This window comes from Tamandua tetradactyla, chromosome X, assembly GCF_023851605.1.
Source record: "Tamandua tetradactyla isolate mTamTet1 chromosome X, mTamTet1.pri, whole genome shotgun sequence".
Classification (NCBI taxonomy): Eukaryota; Metazoa; Chordata; class Mammalia; order Pilosa; family Myrmecophagidae; genus Tamandua; species Tamandua tetradactyla.
Window position 1 is genome coordinate 99,847,474 of NC_135353.1, and position 23,475 is coordinate 99,870,948.

General features: G+C 36.8%; 1 protein-coding gene across 3 annotated transcripts in view; it reads right to left on the minus strand.

The window, feature by feature from the left end:
• Window positions 1–23,475, minus strand: part of OGT (O-linked N-acetylglucosamine (GlcNAc) transferase) — a 77,497-nt gene continuing 54,022 nt past the window's right edge. For all 3 annotated transcript variants that reach the window (XM_077146432.1, XM_077146429.1, XM_077146428.1), the window contains exons 15-22: window positions 15,380–15,505; window positions 14,823–14,993; window positions 14,595–14,711; window positions 14,340–14,510; window positions 12,213–12,365; window positions 2,531–2,783; window positions 2,156–2,279; window positions 1–201 (exon numbers count right to left, since the gene is read on the minus strand). In XM_077146432.1, the coding sequence (XP_077002547.1) occupies window positions 27–201; window positions 2,156–2,279; window positions 2,531–2,783; window positions 12,213–12,365; window positions 14,340–14,510; window positions 14,595–14,711; window positions 14,823–14,993; window positions 15,380–15,505 (1,290 nt within the window). In that variant the 3' untranslated portion in view covers window positions 1–26. The remainder of the gene's footprint in view (window positions 202–2,155; window positions 2,280–2,530; window positions 2,784–12,212; window positions 12,366–14,339; window positions 14,511–14,594; window positions 14,712–14,822; window positions 14,994–15,379; window positions 15,506–23,475) is intronic.

Consider the following 23,475-nt stretch of genomic DNA (forward strand, 5'->3'; position numbering starts at 1 on the left):
TTCTCCTGTGCATACATAGTCTTTATTTAAGCGGACTCAGAGACTTCAACAGGCTTAATCATGTGGTCAGGTTTGTTGCCAGCTGCATAATGCTCCCACATCTGTAGATAGAGCCGCTCTAGTTCCATTGTATATTGTTTAGTATTGAACAAAGGGCTAGATATTCTCTGTTTCCAGACTTTGCCACGAATTTTCTTCAGGCTGGGTAATTAAAAAAAAAAAAGTCAAATTTACAGATCAGAGCAGAAACTCGAATGAGTCCCCATAAAGCACCTAGTAACTTTTGTGGTAAAATATAGGATCAAACCTCAGGCTATGTTTTCTAATTTGTACCAATTACCTCAATGCTGAAAAAGGGAAAGGTCACAGCTAACATAATGCTAACACTCATAATCAAGTTCACCTTCACACCCTCTGAAAAAAGTTTAAATCCTTCCTAGTCAAGTATATCCAAGGGATAACATGGTTTCTCCATTACATCTAATTTCTACCTTTAAAGAATTGGAAATGACAGACCATTATTCCTATGCACTACTGGTCAGAATGTAAATCTTAAAAACAAATAGAGATGTAAACACACAAAAGAAATAGAGGTATTCACTAAAGCCTCATTTATAATAGTGAAGGCATAGATACAAGATGAAGTATTCCATTTATGAAGATTTTAATGAAAGGGGAAAAGAAATGCAAAATATCTACTGCCATAGACACTTGAACTTGTACTTGAATGGAATCATTTCTTTAGATACAATAAAAAGAAGCCTTTATAGAGTGCATACTGTACGATTCCATAAAGACAAAACTAATTTTTGGAGGGAAAAAAAATTCAGAACATGGGTTGTCTTTAGCGGGTAAGGATGGAGACTGAGAAGGGGCATAAGGGAACTTTCTGGAGTGATGATGGTAATGCTGTATATCTAGGTAAGAGTTTGGGTTACAAAGTCATTCCTCAAAATTCACTAAATGGACACTTAAGATTTGTGCATTTCACTGTATATAAATTCTGTCTTAAAAGGAAAAAGAAATACAAACTCTAACAATATCTATTGTGAAGTATTTAAGAAAAAGTACTTGTCTGTAATTTACTTTGAAAGACATCAAATAAGATGAGCTGAGAGAGATAAATGGATGGACATGTGATAAGGCCAAGTAGCAAATAACAACAGAATCCAATCCAGGTGGTGGGTATGTAGGTATCTATAAAATTGGAAATTTTTAGAGCAAAATATTGGGAAAAAAAACTTTGTCTGAACCCCACTGAGTTCAAAAAAAGTATAGAAAAATAGGTATAACCAGGCCATGGTGGCTCAGTAGGCAAGAATGCTTGCCTGCCATGCCAGAGGACCTGGGTTTGATTCCCGGTGCCTGCCCATATTAAAAAAAAAAAAAAAAAAAAAAAAAGGTATACCCACTAAATTTTTGTAACTGGTTATAAATATTATGGGGTAAGCACTTTTCTGTGTCATTAGAAATAAAGAAACTTAATTGTTTAATGCCTGCTTAAAATCTCCACTTGTTTTTAGATACATACAACATTCAACAAAGAAAATTCTGAAAATAATATATAAATAGCTAAGATCTGCTGAATGCTTATTATGCACTGAGAATGGTTCCAAGTGCTTTTTAGGGCATGCCTCTTTCAATCCTCACATCTCTGCAAGGTAGGTATACACTATCAAATCCCCATTGATATAAAAAAAATCTTTATATTTTATGAACAAATAATATGTATACCTCTGTGTTATTATAATATGCTTTTCTACTAAAAAAGAGGTTGAATATTTTTCTTGTTAACCATTTGTATTTCTCCTTCAGTGAGTTGTCTGGTCATTTCCTTGTTTATTTTACTATTTGGGATTTACATTTAAATGTTCACCAGTCTTTATATATTTAGACTATTAATACTTTGACATGAGACAGAGTTTTTCCTCATTTTCCTTTTAATTTTTATTCAGCCATTTATTCTTTACATAGTAAAACCTATTAATCACTTTCCCTTATGAGAGTTTAGAAAGTTTTTCTCACATCTGGGGATCATACAACTACTTCATCTATTTTATATTATCCTTGTTTTACGGTTTCATTTTATAACTGCTATATTCTCTCTAAATTTTCTTTATTCCTTTTATAATGTGTTCATGGAAAGTTTACTTACTATTCTAGATCAGTTCCCAGTTTCACAGCAATGTCTTCATATTCTTGTCTATTTTTAGCAATAAGCTCAAGACAACCTAAGCAAGTGAGCTGAGAAGCTGCAACTCGAGAAGCAAGAGTCTCTCCTGTATTAAGAAAGGTAATAATTAATTGATAATGTAAATAGTGCATACTTATTAATTTTATTGATGTCAAGCATCCATACAATGCAGATGAGGATAATACAGCTAAGTTCTCAAACTTGGACAAATCTCATTTTCTATCATCTTGATATAAAAGTTGCTTCGAGCATAGATGATTTCACCTGGAATTGTCTCCTGCAAAGGAGATTTTAACAAAGAACAAGGAAGATTCCAATGATTTATCACCAACTCACCTGGCATAGTTACCATGGGTGTCCCTGCCCAGAGGACATCCATTCCCGTCGTGTGTCCATTACAGAGTGGAGTGTCCAGGCAGACATCGGCCAGTTGGCCTCTCCTGACATGTTCCTCTTTAGGAGCAACGGGTGAAAAAATGATACGATTCTGGGGAAGGCCCATGTTTTGTGCATACTGTTGAATATTGGGTTCCCCTACTGCTGGAAACCTCAAAAGCCAGAGCACACTATTGGGAACACGTTTCAGAATCTAAAATACAGGAAATAAGAATTATTGCTAGCAGATGTGCCCTTCTTAACAAAAGCTTCCACAAGTTTCTAATAATTCTATCACCCTAATCTTTTCATCCAAATAGTAGCCTACTTTGAACTTAAGGCTTTCCCTCACATAGATGAAATAGATCACCTGAATAGGTCCCTCCTCTGCTTAGCTGTCCCCAAAGAGACTTCAAAGAAAGAGAAGAGACTGATGTTAGAAACACCAAACCAGTTATTAATTGCAAAATCTGAAGCAGCTATATCCTGTGGGAATTGATACTGGCAGCGGTTTCTGTCAAAGAGATAGAAATTTTTCATTTCAATTTTAAATACAAGACCATAACACAACAAACAAAGTTAGCTCACACTTGTTGAATTTATCTAGAGAAGAGGTTAACAGTCTTGCTCTGTAAAGGGCCAGATAGCAAATATTTTCGATTTTGTAGACACATGGACTCTGTCATAACTGCTCAATACTATCACTGTAATGGAAAAGTAGTCACAGGCCTTATGTAAATAAGCACTGTCTGTGTTCAAATAAAATTTTATTTACAAAAACAGACAGCAGGCTAAGTTTAGTCTATGGGCTATAGTTTCCTGACCACTATTTTAGATCTATATTTACTCAATCAACACAGGTTTACTCTCTTCTTTAAAAGCCATGAGAATGGCTGAATTTCAGAATTGAGAATATTTCATATTTTTTAAAAGTAGTATAAGGTATATATATTATATAAAACCCTCAACTGCAAATCTGTGTAGACAGAACATGTCAGTATCTTCTGCATCAAGATGTAGGAATATTCATACTAAAATGAAATAAATGGAAAGCAATAAATAGCTTATGTCAGTTCAGGACACATTTTGCTGTCAAATTAATTTGCCATGAGCTTCCAAAAAACTTTTGGTTTTGAGATATTAAGTAGGAATAAAGAAATCAACCAAGACAGAGGCCCTGATCAAGATGGCAGAGAAGCTTCAGAGCCCCTTCCCCCTCAACAGAGGCTTTGAGGAAGCAAGAACGGGTAGAAACATCTTTCTCAAAGCTCCAGAAAATGGTTAAAGGACTGCAATAACAGGTGAGCACCAAATTAAGAAAAAGGCAACTTAAAAGTGGTAGGAACTCAGGATGCATGAGTGGTTCAGTGGTAGAATGCTCACCTTCCATGTGGGAGACCTGGGTTTGATTCCCAGACCATGCATGCACTCAAAAAAAAAAGTGGTAGGAACTCATGGCACTCTAGCTAGTCCATCCCCTAATTGCCTCACCAGCTCAATGAAGAACTGGCCTGTGCTCCCACTGCAGGTCTCTCGCTGAAATTCTGGAGGGATCCACCACCTTGGAGCAGCTAGAGGTAAAAACCTAAAATTGTGGAATTGTAACCCATACCAAACTCTGAAATGTATTCTACAACTAATTGCTGTAACGTGCTTTGAAATTTATTGCTATTTAATATATGTTATTTCCCACAAAAAAGAAAAAAAATTTCTTCTAGCCCCCAGTATTTTGCAGTATTGGAGCAACTAGGAGGAAAAATCTGAAATAGTGGAATGGTAACACATAACAAACTCTAATCTGTTCTGTAACTACTTGTTGACATGTACCTTGAAATTCACTGCTTTTTCTTTCTTTTCTTTGTATATATGTTATATTTAACAAAAAAAGTAAAAAAAAATTTTTAAACCTTTCAAATATGGAAACAAAAATTCTGGAGGAGCAGAGCAAACCCTTCTGCACACACTAGAAACATGTAGCAATGTATGCTCGGCCCAATCTCTCAGGTGGCCCCTGAGGGGCTGAACCAACACCTTATCATTAAGCATGCTGTCCCATAATTTGCCCTCTGTGCAGAAGGCAGCTTACAGAGCTCTCCTACAGAAGGCTGTGGAAGACCATGTCATAGCTGCCTCGGGCAAGGGAATGCTGGTTCTAAGACATATAGTGATGAAACTGTTTCCTAGAGAAGAGGGAACATTGCTACTCTCATAAACATAATTTCTAGGACCACAAGCCCAGGACAAGATAGAGGTTTTAACCTCAAACTATTATCTAAATTCATTGTATGGATAAGCTCACTTTAAAAGACTAGAAAGGTATTTTCTTTCTTTCTTTCCTTTTTTTTTTTTTATTACTTTATGGCATCCAAGAAAAGTTGTTATAGCACAGGCTAAGGCTAAAACCTTAAGGAACAAAAAACTAAATTTTAGCAATAACACATTAAAATATCAAAATGTCCAGGTTTCAACAGAAGATTACAAAACAGAAACGAGGATGGCCAGGCAAAGGAGAACATTAAAGCACTAGAAACATCAACAAGGAGGGCCAGACCTAGAACATAAAATACAACTTACAAAAAAAGAAAAGATCCCAACAGTAAATCCTACTGTAAACAATGGATTATAATTAACAGTACAATTATTAAAATGTTTTTCATGAATTTTCACAAATGTACCACACTAATGCAATGTGCTAATAATACAGTGGTATATGGGAACTCTGTATTCTATACATGATTTTCTGTAAAACTGTTGCTCTTAAAAAAGGGGGGAAAGAAAAAATGGTCCTAAATATGCTAAAGAATTAAAGGAAAACATGGACAAAGAACAGAAGGAATGTAGGAAAATGATATATGAAAAAAGAGATCAATAGAGAGATGGAAAATATGAAAAGGAATAAAACAGCTAAAAACCACATTAACAGAAATTAAAAGTTCCCTAGAGGGGTTTGAGGATAAGACAATGGAAATCATTCAGTCTGAAGAGCAGAAAGAAGAATGAAGAAAAGAGAACAGAGACTAAGAACCCGTGGGGCACCGTCAAGGATACCAATATACATGTTGTGGGAGCACCAGAAGGAAAAGACAGAAAGGGACAGAGAGAATATCTGAAGAAATAATGACCGAAAATTTCCTAAACTGAAAGGCATGAATATACATATCCAACACACTTAAAGAACTCCAAACGGAATAAACCTGGACAGACCTACACTACAACATATTGTGACCAGTCAAGTGACAAAAATAGAGAATTCTGAAAACTTTAAGAGGAAAAGCAATGAGTCATATACAAGGGAGCCTCAATAAGATTAAATGCCAATCTCTTTCATCAAAAACCAAGCAGGCAACAAGGCATATTTAAAGTGCCGAAAGCAAGAAACTGCCAGCCAGGTATTCTATATGCAGCAAAACATGTCTTTCAAAAAGGAGGACAGGCTCTATGTCTAAGCCAACTCAGCAGATGAACTTACTGCCCTTCCTGCTACATGGGACATGACTCACAGGGGTGTACATCTCCCCAGCAACATGGGACAGGACTCTCAGGATGAGCTAGGACCCAGCATCATGGGATTGAGAAAGCCTTTTTGACCAAAAGGGGGAAGAGAGAAATGAGACAAAAGAAAGTGTCAGTGGCTGAGACATTTCAAATAGAGTTGAGAGGTTATCCTGGAGGTTATTCTTACATATTATATAGATAACCCTTTTTAGTTTAAGGTGTATTAGAGAGACTAGAGGGAAGTGCCTGTAACTGTAGAGCTGTGTTCCAGTAGCTATGTTTCTTGAAGACGATCATATAATAATATAGCTTTTGCAACGTGATGATGTGATGGTGAGAACCTTGTTCTGATGATCCTTTTATCTATAGTATGGACAGATGAGCAAAAAATATGGACTAAAAATAAATAGATAATGGGGGAACAAATGTTAAAATAAATTGAGTAGAGGGAAATACTAGTGGTCAATGAGAGGGAGGGGAAAGGGGTATGGGATGTATGAGTTTTTTCTTTTTATTTATTTTTCTTGAGTGATGTAAATGTCCTGAGAAATAATCACAGTGATGAATATACAACTATGTGATGATATTGTGAGCCACTGACTGCACACCAAGTATGGAATGTTCATACATTAAGAACGTTCGCGTTGTATGTTGATCGATTTTATTTAAAAAAAAAAAAAGGTACCATTGTGATAATGAAGATACAGACACCAAAGACTCATGTTTGTCTGAATAAAATTGTTTTATGGAATGTAAAAAAAAAAAAAGAGAGGGCAGGCTCTATCTCTGAGCCAACTCAGCAGGTGAATCACTGCCCTCCCCACTACATGGGACATGACTCCCAAGGGTGTACATCTCCCTGGCAACATGGGACAGGACCCCGAGGATGAGCTAGGACCCAGCATCATGGGATTGAGAAAGCCTTGATCAAAATGGGGAAGAGAGAAATGATACCAAATAAAGTTTCAGTGACTGAGAGCTTTCAAAGAATCGAGATTATCCTGGAGGTTATTCTTATGCATTATATAGATATCCCCTTTTTAGTTGATGGTGTATTGGAGTGGCTACAGGGAAGTACCTAAAATTGCTGAGCTATGTTCCAGTAGCCTTGATTCTTGAAGACGACTGTATATAGCTTTCACAATGTGACCGTGTGCTTTTGAAAACCTTATGTCTGATGCTCCTTTTAGTTGGGATATGGACAGATAAATCGAAAAAAGAGGATAAATAATTAAATAACGGGGAGGTTAAAGAGTAAAAAAATTGGGTAAATTGAAATACTAATAATAAAATGGAGGGGCAAGGGGTGTGGGATGTATGAGTTGTGTTTTTTAATTTCTTTTTCTGGAGTGATGCAAATGTTCTAAAAATGATCATGGTGATGAATGCACAACTATGTGATAATACTGTGAGCCAATGATTGTACACCATGTATGGACAGTATATGTCTTAAGATTTCTCAATAAAAATATTTTTTTTAAAAAACTGCAGGATTAAGATACTCGCAGATAAACAAAACCTGAGGGACTCCGTCATCACTACAAGAAATACCAAAGGATGTGAGAATGATAGAGGGAGGAGGGCTGGGGGCACATATGAAACCAGAAGGAAAGATAGACGATAAAGAATGAGCTTGGTATAATCTAGGAATGCCTAGAGCATACAAATGATAGCGAATAAATGTGAAAAATTTAAAATGTTTTTGCATGAGGAAGAACAAAGGAATGTCAATATTGCAGGGTGTTGAAAACAGATGGTCATTCATACTTAAAAAGTTCAACTTCTCTGTGAAACTAAAGCAAGAAATGTCTATTTGGTACAAAATTTATATTTTGACTAGTACATTTCCTAATTTAACTTATCTGGACAGTTTAATTCAACACCATAAGTACATGGAACCTTGAACAGGGCATGAGATTAGTAGGTTGGTCCAAGTTAGTGTGAAGCCCCAATAAATCCCAGAGTGATTTGAACAGTAAATAAAGAAGTATTTGCAAAGTCCCCTTGGGGGAATAGGGAGAAAGGGGGAAAACTCAACTTCCCCATTTGGAGAATTCCTGGTATTCTCGCAAGCAGTGGGGAAAACCAAATAAATCAATAGGCCGAGTCCTCAATGTTAGGGTTTGTCCCTAGAAACCTAATCATGCAAAGGATAAGGCTAAGTCTACTTAAAATTAGGCCTGAGAATCACCCCCAGAGAACCAATTTTTTTTTTATTCTTACAATATGATCATTCTATTCTTGGTATATAATCAATAACTCACAATATCACATAGTTGTATATTCATCAACATGCTCATTTCTTAGAACATTTGCATCAATTCAGAAAAAGAAATAAAAAGAAAAAAGAAAAAAGATCTCATACATACCATACCCCTTACCCCTCCCTCTCATTGACTGCTAGTATTTCCATCTACCCAACATATTTTAGCCTGTTTCCCCTATTTTTTTCTATACCCCTTACCACTCACTTTCATTGACCACTAGCATTTCAATCTAAATTTATTTTAACATTTGTTCCCCTATTATTTATTTATTTTTAATCCATATGTTTTACTCATCTGTCCATACCATAGATAAAAGGACCATCAGACACAAGGTTTTTACAATCACACAGTCACATTGTGAAAGCTGTATCATTATACAAACATCTTCAAGAAACATGCTACTGGAACACACCTCTACGTTTTGAGGCGCTTCCCTCCAGCCTCTTAAATTTAGGTCTTTGATCCATTTTGAATTACTTTTTGTATAGGGTATAAGGTAGGGATCCTCTTTCATTCTTTTGGATACTGAAATCCAGTTTTCCCATGTCCATTTATTGAAAAGACTATTCTGTCCCAGTTCAGTGGATTTGGGGACCGTATTGAAGATCAAAAGTCCATAAATTTGGTGGTCAATCTTTGCACTCTTGATTCTATTCCATTGGTCAGTCCTTCTGTCTTTGTGCCAGTACCATGCTGTTTTGACCACTGTGGCTTTTTATAGTAAGAGAACTTCATTTATTCATACAGCTGAATAATACTCCATTGTATGTATGCATACTGCATTTTGTTCATCCGTTCATCATTTCATAGACACTTGGGTTGTTTCCATCTTTTGACAATTGTGAACAATGCCACTATGAACAGAGGTGTGCTAATGTCTTTTCACATCTCTGCTTTCAATTCTTTTGAATATATGCCTAGTCTACCATTTTCAAGTGGCCTTTTTCTTGATTCAATGCTGGCCCTGTTACTGCAGTCTTTTAACTTTTTTTCTGGGCTTTGAGAAAAATGTTTCAACCTATTGCTCCTGGTTGTTCAGTGCTTCTCAAGTGTTTGGTTTTTATATCCTCCTTTGAGAGCTAATGTGCTATTTGATCAAAGCTGGAATTTGTGTGGCAAGCTAGATTGGATGCTGGGTATAATTTTGTTTTTTAAAATATTCCCCTACAGAAATCTATAAAATGTCGTATTTATCCCGCTGTGTTCACACTACTTCATTCCTACAAATTTTAGACTTGCTGGGAGGATTTCATAGCCTCAGGAATAGGTCAGAATATGAAACATATAAACTACTAAGTTTGCACTGACTGTCTTGAAGACGGTTATATAAAGATATAACTTTTTTATGATGTGACTGTGATTGTGAAAACCTTGTGTCTGAAGCTCCTTTTATCTACGATACTGACAGATGAGTAAAAAAGTATGGATGAAAATAAATAACAGGGGGAACAAATATTAAAATAAATTGAGTAGATGGAAATACTTGCTAACAATGGAAGGGAGTGGTAAGGGGTATAGGAAAAAAATAGGAGAACAAAGGTTAAAATATATTGGGTAGATGGAAATATTAGTGGTATTTAAAAAAAAAAAAAAAAAGGAATACCAAGGGGGTTCCCACAGGTTGAAGGGAAAGGACAGTAGACAAATGACTAAAGCCACATGAAGAAATTAATGCCTCCAGTAAAGATAATGACCTGGGTAAATATAAATACCAGTACTATTGTATTTTTGGTTTGTAACTCCACTTTTTACTTCCTACAGGATTTCAAAGGCAAATATGCATAAAATAAACCAATAAATCATAAATAAATCAATGACAGGCTTATGTATAAAGATATACTTTGTGACAAGAACTACACAAGGGGAGACAAAAGGGTATAGAAATATAGTTTATGTGTGATACCAAAGGTGGTATGAAAACAAACAAGATTATCATAGATTTAGAAAGTTAGATTTAAGCTCCATGATAACCACAGAGAATATGAAAACCCACGAAGACAAAAAGTACAGTACAAATTACCAGAGGTGGGGATGGGGCAATGGGGAGTTAATGTAAAATAAGCGTAGAGTTTATTTGGAATAAAGTAAAAGTTCTAGTAATAGATGGTGATGAGCATACTGCAAACATTGTGAATGTGATTAATCTCACTGAATGGCAGGCTTAGGAGGGACTGGGATGGGAAGATTTATTCTATATATATGCTTCCACAATTAAAAAAAAAGGAACTAAAAGAGATAATGACAATTAGATGCAATAAATGATACTCAAGGAGATCTTAGAAGGGGGGAGAAAAGGCTCAGAAGGACATTATTGGGACATAAGAAAAATTTGGACTACAGAATGTAAGCTTTATATCAACATTGAACTTCTTGAACTTGATAACTGTAGTTGAGGTGATTAATAACTACCCTTGTTCATAAGAAATGTACATGGAGTATTATGTATTCATGGAACATGAAGTGTGCAACCTGTTCTTAAATGTTCAGAAAATAGGTGAGATAGATGGATTATAGATAGCACGATATGGCAAAAGGTGGTAAAATGTTAAAACTGGTAGATATGGGAATTTGGGGGCAGTGGGGGTTTGTTGGAATTCTCTGCATGGGGGTTTGAATTATTTTTCCAACTATCCTGTAATTTTTAAATTATTTCAAAATAAAGTTTAAAAAGTATATTACTAGGACATATAAAAAAAGGAATATAGATTGCAATTTTTATTTATCAGTGTTAAATTTCTTGAATTACATTAAGTGACCACTTACAGGAGTTACACTGGTTCTTGGAAAATGTATATGGAAGTATTAAGTCTTGAAGGAGCATGATGGTGCATTGGAGTGGCTAGAAGGAAGTGCCTGAAACTGTTAAACTGTGTTTCAGTAGCCTTGATTCTTGAAGACGACTGCATAACTATAGCTTTTACAATGTGACCATATGATTTTGTAAACCTTGCATTTGATGCTCCTTTTTATCCAGGGTATGGAGAGGTGAGTAAAAAAATAAGGAAACATAAATAAATAAATAATGGGGGGTGGGGATAAGGGGTAAAGAAAAATTGGGTAGACTGAAACTAGCGGTCAATGAGATGGAGGAATAAGGGGTATGGGATATATAAGGTTTTTTAAAATTTATTTTTCTGGGGTGATGCAAATGTCCTAAAAATGATCATGATGGTTAATATACAACTACATGATGATACTGTGAGCCATTGATTATGGATGGAATGTATGTGTGAAGCTTTCTCAATAAAAATGTTTAAAAAAAAAAAAAGGCAACCAAGACCTTACTCCCAGACTACCTGAAGATAGATAATACATGCAATTTTAGCTCTACAGAGTAAGAACCAATTACAGATAGCAAAGATTAGAACAATCAGAGGTCTTACCCAAGCAAAGCAGTCTGATGAACTGACCGAAGGGAAAATATACAGAAGTCAATTCTTTGCTGGTTACAACTCTACAACATTGCAAGAATGTTTTAGGTAGATGTATATGAAAGCTTTCAATATCAGTTTAGGGAATGGTTGGCAAACTCCAACCCATGGGCCCAATTCTAGCCTACTACCTGTTTTTGTAAATAGAATTTTATTGGAACACAGCCATGCTCATTCACTTACATATTGTCTATGGTGATTTTGCACTAAAACTGCAGAAAACTGAGATGTGACAGAGTGAAAAATATTTACAACCTGGCCCTTAAGAAAAGGTTTCCTGACCCCTTGTTTAGACCAATGGACACTTTGAGTATGCAAAACTTGTAATAAGGTTCATGACGTGCTATTTAGAAGCTGGAAGGAGAAATAAAAAGGGTATAGGATGGCCAGATTCAGCAAGATGATCTATATAATCTAGTCTATAAATACTAATAAATTATGGATACTTACATTTGCCCACATCTGCAAAGTAGAAGGGTCAATTTTATACAACTGATTAAAGTTACAGTACACGATGGCATCTTCTGGTAAGCCGTACTGAGAACGGGTGGTTACAATAATAGTACGGGGAACCTCCTCTCCAGTTGCAGCCTTATTGTTGATCTAGAACAAGGAAAAGATCATGATGATTACATTTAAAGTCAAGATAGCCTGACAATTTCTAATCAATAAAGAATCCAAAGAATGTAAACAATATAACCATTAAAAAGTCATGTCACTGAACTCTAATATGAGAAAATATTCATAATATAGTTAACTATATGAGAAAATACTCACAATATAAAAATAAGTTACCAGCATTATCTTAAACTTTTTTTGGGGAGGAGGGGGTAGGGATAGGATTATATTATGACACTTTTCACTCTAGCCAAAAAGGTCTCCTCAAAACCCTATTAATGATCAACAATGCCTTCAAGACCAGAAGGGGGAAAAGAAATGAACAAAATAAGGTTATCAGTGGCTAAGAGAGTTCAAATAGAGTCGAGAGGCTATTCTGGAGAATACTCTTATGCAGGTGTCAGCTAGATATTGCTAATTGCCATGGTTTGTCATACCCCAATCAACATCATTCCTATTAATCCTAAAGAACATGTAGGGGTCTATCTGAGATTCTACAAAAGTTTCTGTACTGTTTACTTTTTCAGAAACTTATAACCTCCATATGGTTCCTAGGCCAGACAAGTCCTAAAACCTACATCCTATATTGCTCACACCCCTTTTTGATATGAAAAAGTTAGAACGGGGATAGCCCAAATACCCCTAAAGAGTGGGAGCAAGATCAAAGGTGATGGTGGAGTTACACAGACAAGGTAGGGTTTAACAAATGAGTATGATTGCTGAATCATTATATTGGTATTTCTTTTAGTCTCCAGTATCTTAAAGCAGCTAGAAGTAAAAACCTAAAATTATGGAATTATAACCCATACCAAACACTGAAATCTATTCTAAAACAGTAATTGTTGCGATGTGCTTTGAAATTTATTGCTTTTTTGTATATATGTTTTATCTTTCACAAAAAAGAAAAAAAAAGTAGACTATGATGATAAATGTGCAGCTATATGATATTGTGACACTAATTGTACACTTTGTGTGATTATATGGTATGTGAATATATATATGGGTGTGTGTGTGTGTGTGTGTATGTATATATATATATATACCAATAAAAAATAAATAATTGAAAAATACTATTAATGAGCTTTTGCTCATTCCTTTATGACTGAAGTGTCCTTTTCTATATCTCATACACGCTTTAACGTCAAACTTAAGTTACTCTGCTAGGTGGTCTCTTCTCCCCAGACTGCGTCTCCTCACACTGATCATCACCATTGCTGAACTTCTATGGTACACGACTATAGTCTTATACAATTCTCACATGTTTGAATATGGTCTTACATTTTTATGTAGCTATTCCACGACGTGTGGACATTCCAACAAAACTTCCAACTCCTAGAGGTCAGAGATCCTTGCCTTAAACCTCTTCACAGAATTACATATTCTACATATTCACTTATTCATGCAGGCAACATACTGTATTATTGTGATGAAGACAGAGACCCCTAAAGTAATTCAATTCAGTGGAGGATACAAACACAGGGAATTATGAAGTTTTGTGCATAATGTAAAGATATATTCCAAATATTTCAGAAGCACAGAAGACATGTACCAATGGAGTAGAAGTAGAGTGGGGGTAGGGAAAAGGATAAGAATGAATTTCTGAAGAAGCTACCTAAAATGAAAGCCTTAAGATGAGCAGAATTGAGCCAGGGAAAAGATGAGCTACAAAAACAAAATAGTAGATGGTGCCTACAGATAGTTCACTACTGATAAGAGTAAAGCCACAGGCAGAGAGTAAAGCCACAGGCAGGGAGTAACAATATACTAACACAACAGACTCTCATAACTAACCTGCTGACTGTATCCACAACCTTTAAAATTAGACAAACCTAGGTAAGATACCAATTTCTACTGAACTCATTTGCTCATCTAAAGTTAATTGAACTATATGAGGTCTAAAAAAGATGAATACATGCTTGGTGGTACAGACTATGGTCTTGACAAAGTTTTTCCTCTCACCTGGGTAGTTGCCAATCCATTGCTAATACTGAATCCATTAATTGTTATCTGAATCTGTCCTCTGTTAATCATTTCTATGACTGCTTCAGCAATAGTATTCATAGGAATAACAGGCATATTAAGAGCTGTATTACTGCTGTCTGCACTGTCTCCTCCATCAGGACATTTCATCTAAAAAAATGACACAAAATGCATCACTAGGAATAAGATCCCAAATGCAGTAATTTTTAATGACAATTCTGACTAAGCTCTGACCTTGATGATTTTCACATCTGGTAGACTATCAAGAAATGCTTTGAGGTCGATGCCATTCAGAACAATCCGATTGTCATAAATGTGTCCATTGGACTTAAAATCAATGACTGCTTTTTTCTGATGGAAAAAAATTTCAGACATGTCTTTTAGGATGTATATGAACAACAGAAAGGAAATAAACAACTACGGTTCTTTGAAATTCAACCCACAGCACTGTTTTCTACCTACCTTCAGATGAGGGAACATATTAGCATGATCACCAATAAAGAAAGTATGGGGCATATAAGCCAGTTTCTCAGAATACTGCTCAGCAACTTCAGCTGGAGAAGTTTCCTGATCAGTGATGATATAATCCATGAAAAGGGCACCACTAGTCCCAGGGTATCCCAGCCACATTGCCTTAAAAAAGAGAGAGAGAGAGAGAGACCAAAAATTAAGTACCTTCACCAAAGGGTTCCTACCTTAAATGAGTAAATGAATAAATGAATGAAAGAGGGTTGACTTATTTAGCCCAAAACAATCAAGCAGTATTTTAGACCAACCAAGCCAACCTGCTAAAATGTTTTCCAATTTGTTTATACCCAACTATGAATTGCATGTATCTATCTACCTCTAGGCACTGTGTTCAACACTCAAAATTCTTTGTCCCTAGTATTTCAAGGGTTACACTTTATAAAGTCAAGCATGTCTACCCAGTTTTCTTGAATGCCAGTTAACCAGACACTACCCATCACTGCCTTTTTAGTAGGATATACATTGTGAGCAATTATTATTAATTATTTTACCTGAATAGGAGCTGGCCTGAGAGCAAAGAGTTCATTTCGAGCACCCTTCGTATATCCATTCATGTTTACAAGGATGTGTATTCCATCCTGATGAATACGATCAGCTGCTTTTCCATTGCATGGAATCTATAGAATGAAAAAAAATGAATTCACTATATATAATTTCAGATGAATTTATTTTAATAGCATTAAGGGAATCCACAGATTCCCAGATGTAAAGGTGATAGAAACACAAATTAAGTACATTAATACACTAAGGCAAAAATATGGTTAAGTGCCATAGAAATGGGTTGTAAACATTACAGAAACAGAACACAGAGGAAGAAGAGCTTGATTTTGGATTGAAGGCATGAGTAGCAAGGCTTCAAAGAGGAGCCAGTACTTGAAATGGACCTTGAAAGGTGGTGTGCTGGTTTGAAAGTATTATGTACCCCAGAAAAGCCGTATTTTTAAATCCTGATCCAATCTTGTGGAGACAGCTTTCTCTTTTAATCCTAACTCAACACTTTAGGCTGGAAAATTTTGATTAGATTATATTCACAAAGATGTGATGCGCCCAATTGTGGGTGAGACCTTTGATTAGTTTACTGGAATCCTTTAAAAGAAGAAACATTTTGGAGAGCCAGAAATGACAGAAAGCTCAGAACTGTCAGAGAGAGAGCCTACAGAAACGAAAGAAATGACATAAGCCTCAGAGCTGACAGAATCTTCACAGCAGAGCTGATATAGAACAGAAACAAGGATATTTGGAGATGCTTGGAGCCAGCAGACGTCTCCATGAGATGTTAAGCAAGCTAGAACCTGGAGAGAGTCAAGGGAAGCAAAGAAATAAAAGCCAGACCTGGAGAAGCAAAGTGAGGATCCTCCACAGGAACAGAGGCTAAAAGCATGGTGCCTAGGAGCAAGGGATGAGCAGATGCCAGCCATGTGACTACCCAGCTGACAGAGGTGTTCCTGACCCATGGACCTTCCTTGAATTAAGGTTATCTTTCCCTGGATGCCTTCGTTTGCCCCCTTTTAAGAGCCAATCCAGTTCTGGAATACTGCATTCCAGCAGCTTCCAAACAAAAAGAGAAGGTTAGGAGTTTGAGGGAGTCTGACAGAATATAATCTTGGTAGAGAACAGTATGAATCAAGAACCAGAAAGTACATGGTAGATTTATAAAATGGTGAGTAGTTCATTTATATCTGGCACTGGGTATACAGGAGGATAAATGATTTATGGTAAGAGTATTGACAAACAAGGTTGTGATCAAACTGGGAAGGGTTTGAAGGTCATACTGAAAAGGTTAGACTTCAGTCAGTAAGCACTGAGTCCCTGAAGATGGTAAGAGTACTGACAAACAAGGTTGTGATCAAGTTGGGAAGGGTTTGAAGGCTATACTGAAGAGTTTAGACTTCAGTCAGTAAGCACTGAGTCCCTGAAGATCTTCGAGGTAGAGAGTGGTATATTTTTTAGTCACAAAGAGCCCTAAAATACACAAAACATGGTCAGGCATACTTCTGAAGCAACAGCTATATTGCAAAAGATGTCAGTGCCATTACTGTGAGTGTAATTAATATTGCTGAACTGTGCATGGGACTGTCATTGAAAGGGAAAGTTGAGGGTTGTGTATGTCACTAAAAGGAAAGCTAGAGGATAAGACATGGGACTGTAAAACATAGTGAAACATGTTATGGATGAAGAAGGTAGTTAATAGTACAAATAAAAGAATGTTCTTGCATGAACTAGAACAAACTTATGTCACTATTAAAAGGTGTTAAAAATAGGATGGTTATATGGGAAAAAAAAGCACACCTAATGTAAACGATGTACTATAGTTAATAGTAATATTATAGTATTCTCCCATCAATTGTAACAAAGGTACTAGACCACTGCTAAGGATCAAAAATTGGGGGCTGTGAAGGGTATGGGGTTTTTCTTTTTAGAGCAATGAAAATATTCTAAAATTGATTATGGTGATGAAAGCATAACTTTTAATTTATTTTTCATTATCAAACCAAAACAACATAAAAGCATGAGCATTCTTAACATACAAACATTCCGTGTATGGTATACAATCAATGGCTCACAATATCATCACATAGTAGTATATTCATCACCACGATCATTTTTTAAAAACGTCTGCATCACTCCAGAAAAAGAAATAAAAAGAAAAAAGAAAAAACTCACACATACCCCTTGCTCTCATTGACCACTAATATTTCCATCTACTCAATATATTTTAAACTTTGTTCTCCCCATTTTTTTCTATACCCCTTACCACTTCCTTTCATCATTCACGAGTATTTCAATCTACTCAATTTATTTTAACATTTGTTCCCCCTTTTATTTATTTATTTTTAATCCATACTTTTTACTCATCTGTCAATATCGTAGATAAAAGGAGCATCAGACACAAGATTTTCACAATCACATAGTCACACTGCAAAAGCTATATCATCTTCAAGAAACGTGGCTACTGGAACACAGCTCTACAGTTTCAGGCACCTCCCTCTGGACTCTCTAATATACCTTTAGAAGAAAAAGGGGATATCTATATAATGCATAAGAAGAATCTCCAGGATAACCTCTTGATTCTGTTTGAAATCTCTCAGCCACTGATACCTTATTTTGTATCATCTCTCCCTTTCCCCTTTTGGTTGAGAAGGTTTTCTCAATCCCTTGATGCTGAGTCCCAGATCATTTCAGGATTTCTGTCCCATGTTGCCAGGGAAGTTTACACCCCTGGGAGTCACCCCCACATACAGGGGGAGGGCGGTGAGTTTGCTCGCCATGTTGACTGAGAGACAGGCCACAGCTGAGCAACAAAAGAGGTTCTCTGGGGGGTGACTATTAGGTCTAGTTTTAAGGCTTAGCCTATCCTTCGCATGATTAAGTTTCATAGGGACAAACCCCAAGACTGAGGGCTCGGCCTATTGATTTGGTTGTCCCCACTGCTTGCGAGAATATCAGGAATTCTCCAAATGGGGAAGTTGAATTTTTACCCTTTCTCGCCATTCTCAAGGGGACTTTGCAAATACTTTTTTATTCACTGTTCAAATCACTCTGGGATTTATAGGGGCACCACTTTGACAAACCTACAAAATCTCAGAAAGCATACCTCTTATACTGAGAGCCACTGATTGTACACGTTGAATGTATTGTATGGTGTTGGAACAAAACTACTTGAGGAAAAAAAGGACATTGGTGCCCATTATTTATTAAATGAAAAGAGCCTCATGATCCTTCTGCATATTATTTCTTAGTCACCAAAGGAGCCAATGCAGTCAAAAGAAAAAACTCTAGTCTACAGCCCAGTAAATTGCCCCATAGGTTTCATTTTAATTCATCATAAAACAGGTGCTCCTAGAGGAACCAGCAGTAGATAAAATTTAGAAATAAAAGTAACCAAAGGTTGTTGAAAATGGGATGGCATATGGAAAAAACAAAATCAATGCAAACTAGAGTCAACAGTTAATATTAACACTGTAATATGCTTCCAGTAAATGTAACAAAGGCAATATATCAAAGTTATATGTCAATAAGAAGGGGTTATAAGGGAGGGGTATGGGATTCTTGGTGCTTCCCCTTATTTTATTTTTAATTTTTCTTTATTTACATTTTTATTCTTCATTTTTGTTTTTCTGCCTCTTTCTCTCTTTCTTTGAGGAAGAAATACAAACATCCTCATATAGGTTGTGATGGTGAATGTATAACTAAGTGATTCTATCAGGAACCTGTTTACTTACAATGGATTATATGGTATGTGAATAAAACTATTTGAAAATAAACAGAAACAGTATTCTATCTACTGTTTTTCATACTGCATATTTGACAAAATTTTAATTTTAATATTTAACTGAAAATAGCACTGCATTATCACACATTAAACAATGGATTAGAAAACAATAAAAAATAGATAAACAGAAAGATACAAGTGCTGGAGAAAATGTGGAGAGAGAGATATACCTACTGCCCGTTGTTAGGGAAGTAGAACGGTACAGCCCCTCTGGGGTGCAGTGCAGTGGCTCCATAGGAGGCTAAGTACTGCACTGCCATATGATCCTGCAACTCTGTTATTAGGCATATACTTGGAAGAACTGAAAGCAGGGACATGAATGGCATTTGCACATGGGTGTTTATGCCAGCATTATTCACACTTTGCAATGGATGGAGGTGGCCAAAGGGTACATCTACTAATGAACAGAAGAGTAAACCACGATGTACAATGGAATATTAAGCAGCTCCAAGAAGGAATGAAATTTTGAGGCATTCAACTAGGTGAATGGACCTTGAGAACAATATGTTGAGTGAAATAAGCCAGAAAAGACAAACATTATAAAGCCGCACCAATATGGATTGACTATAATGTGCAAACTCTGAGAATTGAATCCGAGAGCATACGTTATCAGGGGAAGGCATATTGTAAAGGTTCCTAGATTGTAAGCTCTTACGTAGGTACAGCTATTTCTGAGTTGTAACAGTTATTTCTAAATTCTGAGATGCTGAGGTCTTTGTATATAACCTGGTGGATACTTGGATACCTGAGACTCAGAGCTCGAGTTCTGTAGCTCTGAAAGTCAGCATCATCCCACAGAGTAACTATTTAAAAAGCTGAAAAAGAGATCAGAATTCAATAAGAGATATGAATGAAGCAGATCTGGTTAGGACTAAGGTAAATCAGACTGAAGGGTAAAGGATAATGTTGACTGTGCTTTAAGATTTCAACTTCTGCAAAAGAGCAAAGGAAGAAATGTCTATCTGATGCAAAATCTGTATTTTCTGTAGCACACTAATTTAATGTATATGGTCAGACTATTCGAACACCATAAATACAAGGAACCCTGAATAGGGAGATCCTGTTGATTTGTACAGGTTAGTGTGACACCCCGACAGATCCCAGAGTAATTTGGGCAGAGAATAAAAAAGTATTTGCAAAGCCTCCTTTGGGGACTGGGGGAAAATGTGGAAATTAATTAAACTTCCCCACCTGGGGAAATTCAGATATTCTCGCAAGCACTGGGGACTACCAATATAATAGGCCAATCTTGGGGCTTGCCCTTAAGAAATTTAGTGTTGCAAAGGAGAAGCTTAGACTACTTAAAATTATGCCTAAGAGTCACCCCAGAGAACCTCTTTTGTTGCTCTCAAAGCCAGCTTAACAGGTAAACTCACTGTCTCCCGCTACGTGGGATATGATTCCTGGGGCTGTAAATCTCTCTGGCAACATGAAACATGACTCCCAGGGATGAGCCTAGACCTGGCATCATGGGATTGAGAAAACCTTCTTGACCAAAAGGAGGAAGAGAAAGAAAACAAAATAAAGGTTCAGTGGTTATGAGATTTCAAATAGAGTCAAGAGGTCATTCTGGAAGTTATTCTTATGCATTATATAGGTATCCTTTTTGAGTTTTTAGTGGATATGAATAGCTAGAAGGAAATACCTGATACTGCTGAACTGATTCTAGTAGCCTTGATTCTTGAAGACAACTGTATAACAATATAGCTTTTACAGTGTGATTGTGAAAACCTTGTGGCTCACACTCCCTTTATCCAGTGTATGGACAGATGAGTAAAAAGTAAGGACAAAAAATAAATAAATAATGGGGGGGATAAGGGGCATGGGACATTTTGGGTGTCTCTGTTTCACTTTTATTTTTATTCTTATATATATATTTGGAATAATGAAAATGTTCAAAAGTTATGGTGATGAATGCACAACTATATGATGATACTGTGAACCACTGTACACTTTAGATGATTATATGGTATATGAACAGCTCAATAAAATTGCATTAAAAAATAGTAACCAAAGGTAAAGGTCCATGAATATAGATGAACCATGGTAGCTATTATCTGTAAGTAACCCCTTCTTCCAAGTCACTATTTTGTTCAATTTGTTCAGTTAATATTTATAAAACACCTACTATTACAAATGTTGGCTTACCACCCAGAAACGTTAGATGTCCAACCACAAATATAACACATTTCCACTCCCTTGTAAACTCCACCAAAGCCAATGCCAATTATAAATGTAAATGAGCAAGGAAATAAAATAAAACCAATTGCCCATATGTAGTAGCTGTAGTTGATATTTAACACCTACTGTCAAAAATTCAAATCCTGACCTTTCTAGAGCTATGAAAATGGCAAGAGGGGTCAAGATGGCAGCTTAACAATGTGTGCATTTTAGTTTGTCCTCCAGAACAACTACTAAATAACCAGAAACAGTACAGAACAGTTCCCGGAGCCACAATAGTGACCAGACACACAGTGTACCCCAGTCTGGACCAGCTGGACCAGCTGCGAGCATCCCCCAGAACCGTGAGTTCCCAAACCTGTGGTGGCCAGTGCCCCTCTCCCACAGGCCGCTTCCCAGAGGGGAAAGGAAAGGACTTTACCAGCAGCAGGGACTGGATACAATCAAACACCAATTGTGGAACTAATTAACAAATTTTGACTACTAAAAATAGGCCCCCAGCTTAGGTGAACCTGATCAAAGCGGAGGTTGCTCATTTTTGCCCCAGCGCCAAGGAGGCAGGACTGACAGAAAAAGGGGAAATAAAAAAGAAGGAAACAGAAGTTTTTGTGGCTGTGTATCTACACAGGCTTGACTGCTTCTGGATACAGTGGCAGGACTTTTCAGGCTGCAACTGCCCCAGGCATAGGCAGAAGTGAGCTCTTTTGGGGGCTTATCTGGAGCTTGTGCCTTCCCCAGGGGAGGGGTGAAGCCCCACCCAGGTAGAATTCCTCCATCAAGGAATTCAGACACCAGGGCTTGGTAATTTGAAGCCATTAAAACCAGCCTTTAACCTTTCCTCTTTCTCCACCACGCCCCCAGCAGGGAGAGTCTGCCAAAGTTAAAGGTACCGCATCATCTTATGCTGGTGGGACCTGCAGTCAGACAAGCGCCACATACTGGGCAGGATAAGAAAAACAGAGTCCAGAGACTTCACAGGAAAGTCTTTCAACCTGCTGGGTCTCACCCTCAGGGAAAACCGACACAGGTGACTCTTTCCTCCTGATAGGAGGCCAGTTTGGTCTGGGAAAATCTGGCTGGGGTCTATAATATCTAAGCAGACCCTCCTAAGTGTGTGTGGGGGAAAGGCACCACACAAGCAGGGCAAGAAACAAGAAAACAAGAACTGAAAAATTCTCCTCTGTTAAACAAAACTTAAGCTAATGGTCCAGATAAAGCTGAACGGAATGTCAAAGAACAGACAGACAACAAATTCATCCAGCAAGAAAACCCTAGATAAAAGAAGTGAAAGCAATCTCCAGAATAAACTAAAGTAATTATGTGCCCAGACGCCAGCAAAAAATAACAAATCACACTAGGAAAATTGAAGATATGGCCCAGTCAAAGGAACAAACCAACAATTCAACTGACATACAGGAGCTGAAACAATTAATTCAGAATGTACGAACAGACATGGAAAACCTCATCAAAAGCCAAATCAATGAATTGAGGGAGGATATAAAGAAGGCAAGGAAAGAACAAAAAGAAGAAACTGAAAGTCTGAAAAAACAAATCACAGAACTTATGGGAATGAAAGACACAGTAGAAGAGATGAAAAAAACAATGGAAACCTACAATGGTAGATTTCGAGAGACAGAACATAGGATTTCTGAACTGGAGGACGGAACATCTGAAATCCGACAAGAAACAGAAACTATAGGAAAAAAAACGGAAAAATATGAGCAGGGACTCAGGGAACTGAAAGACAAAATGAAGCGCATGAATATACATGTTATGGGTGTCCCAGAAAGAGAAGAGAAGGGAAAAGGAGGAGAAAAACTAATGGAGGAAATTATCACTGAAAATTTCCCAACTCTTATGAAAGACTTAAAATTGCAGATCCAAGAAGTGCAGCGTACCCCAAAGAGAATAGATCCAAATAGACATACTCCAAGACATTTAATAATCAGAACGTCAGAGGTCAAAGAGAAAGAGAGGATCTTGAAAGCATCAAGAGAAAAGCAATCCATCACATACAAGGGAAGCCCAATAAGACTGCACAGATCTCTCAGCAGAAACCATGGAGGCGAGAAGACAGTGGGATAATATATTTAAATTATTAAAAGAGAAAAACTGCCAACCAAGAATTCTATA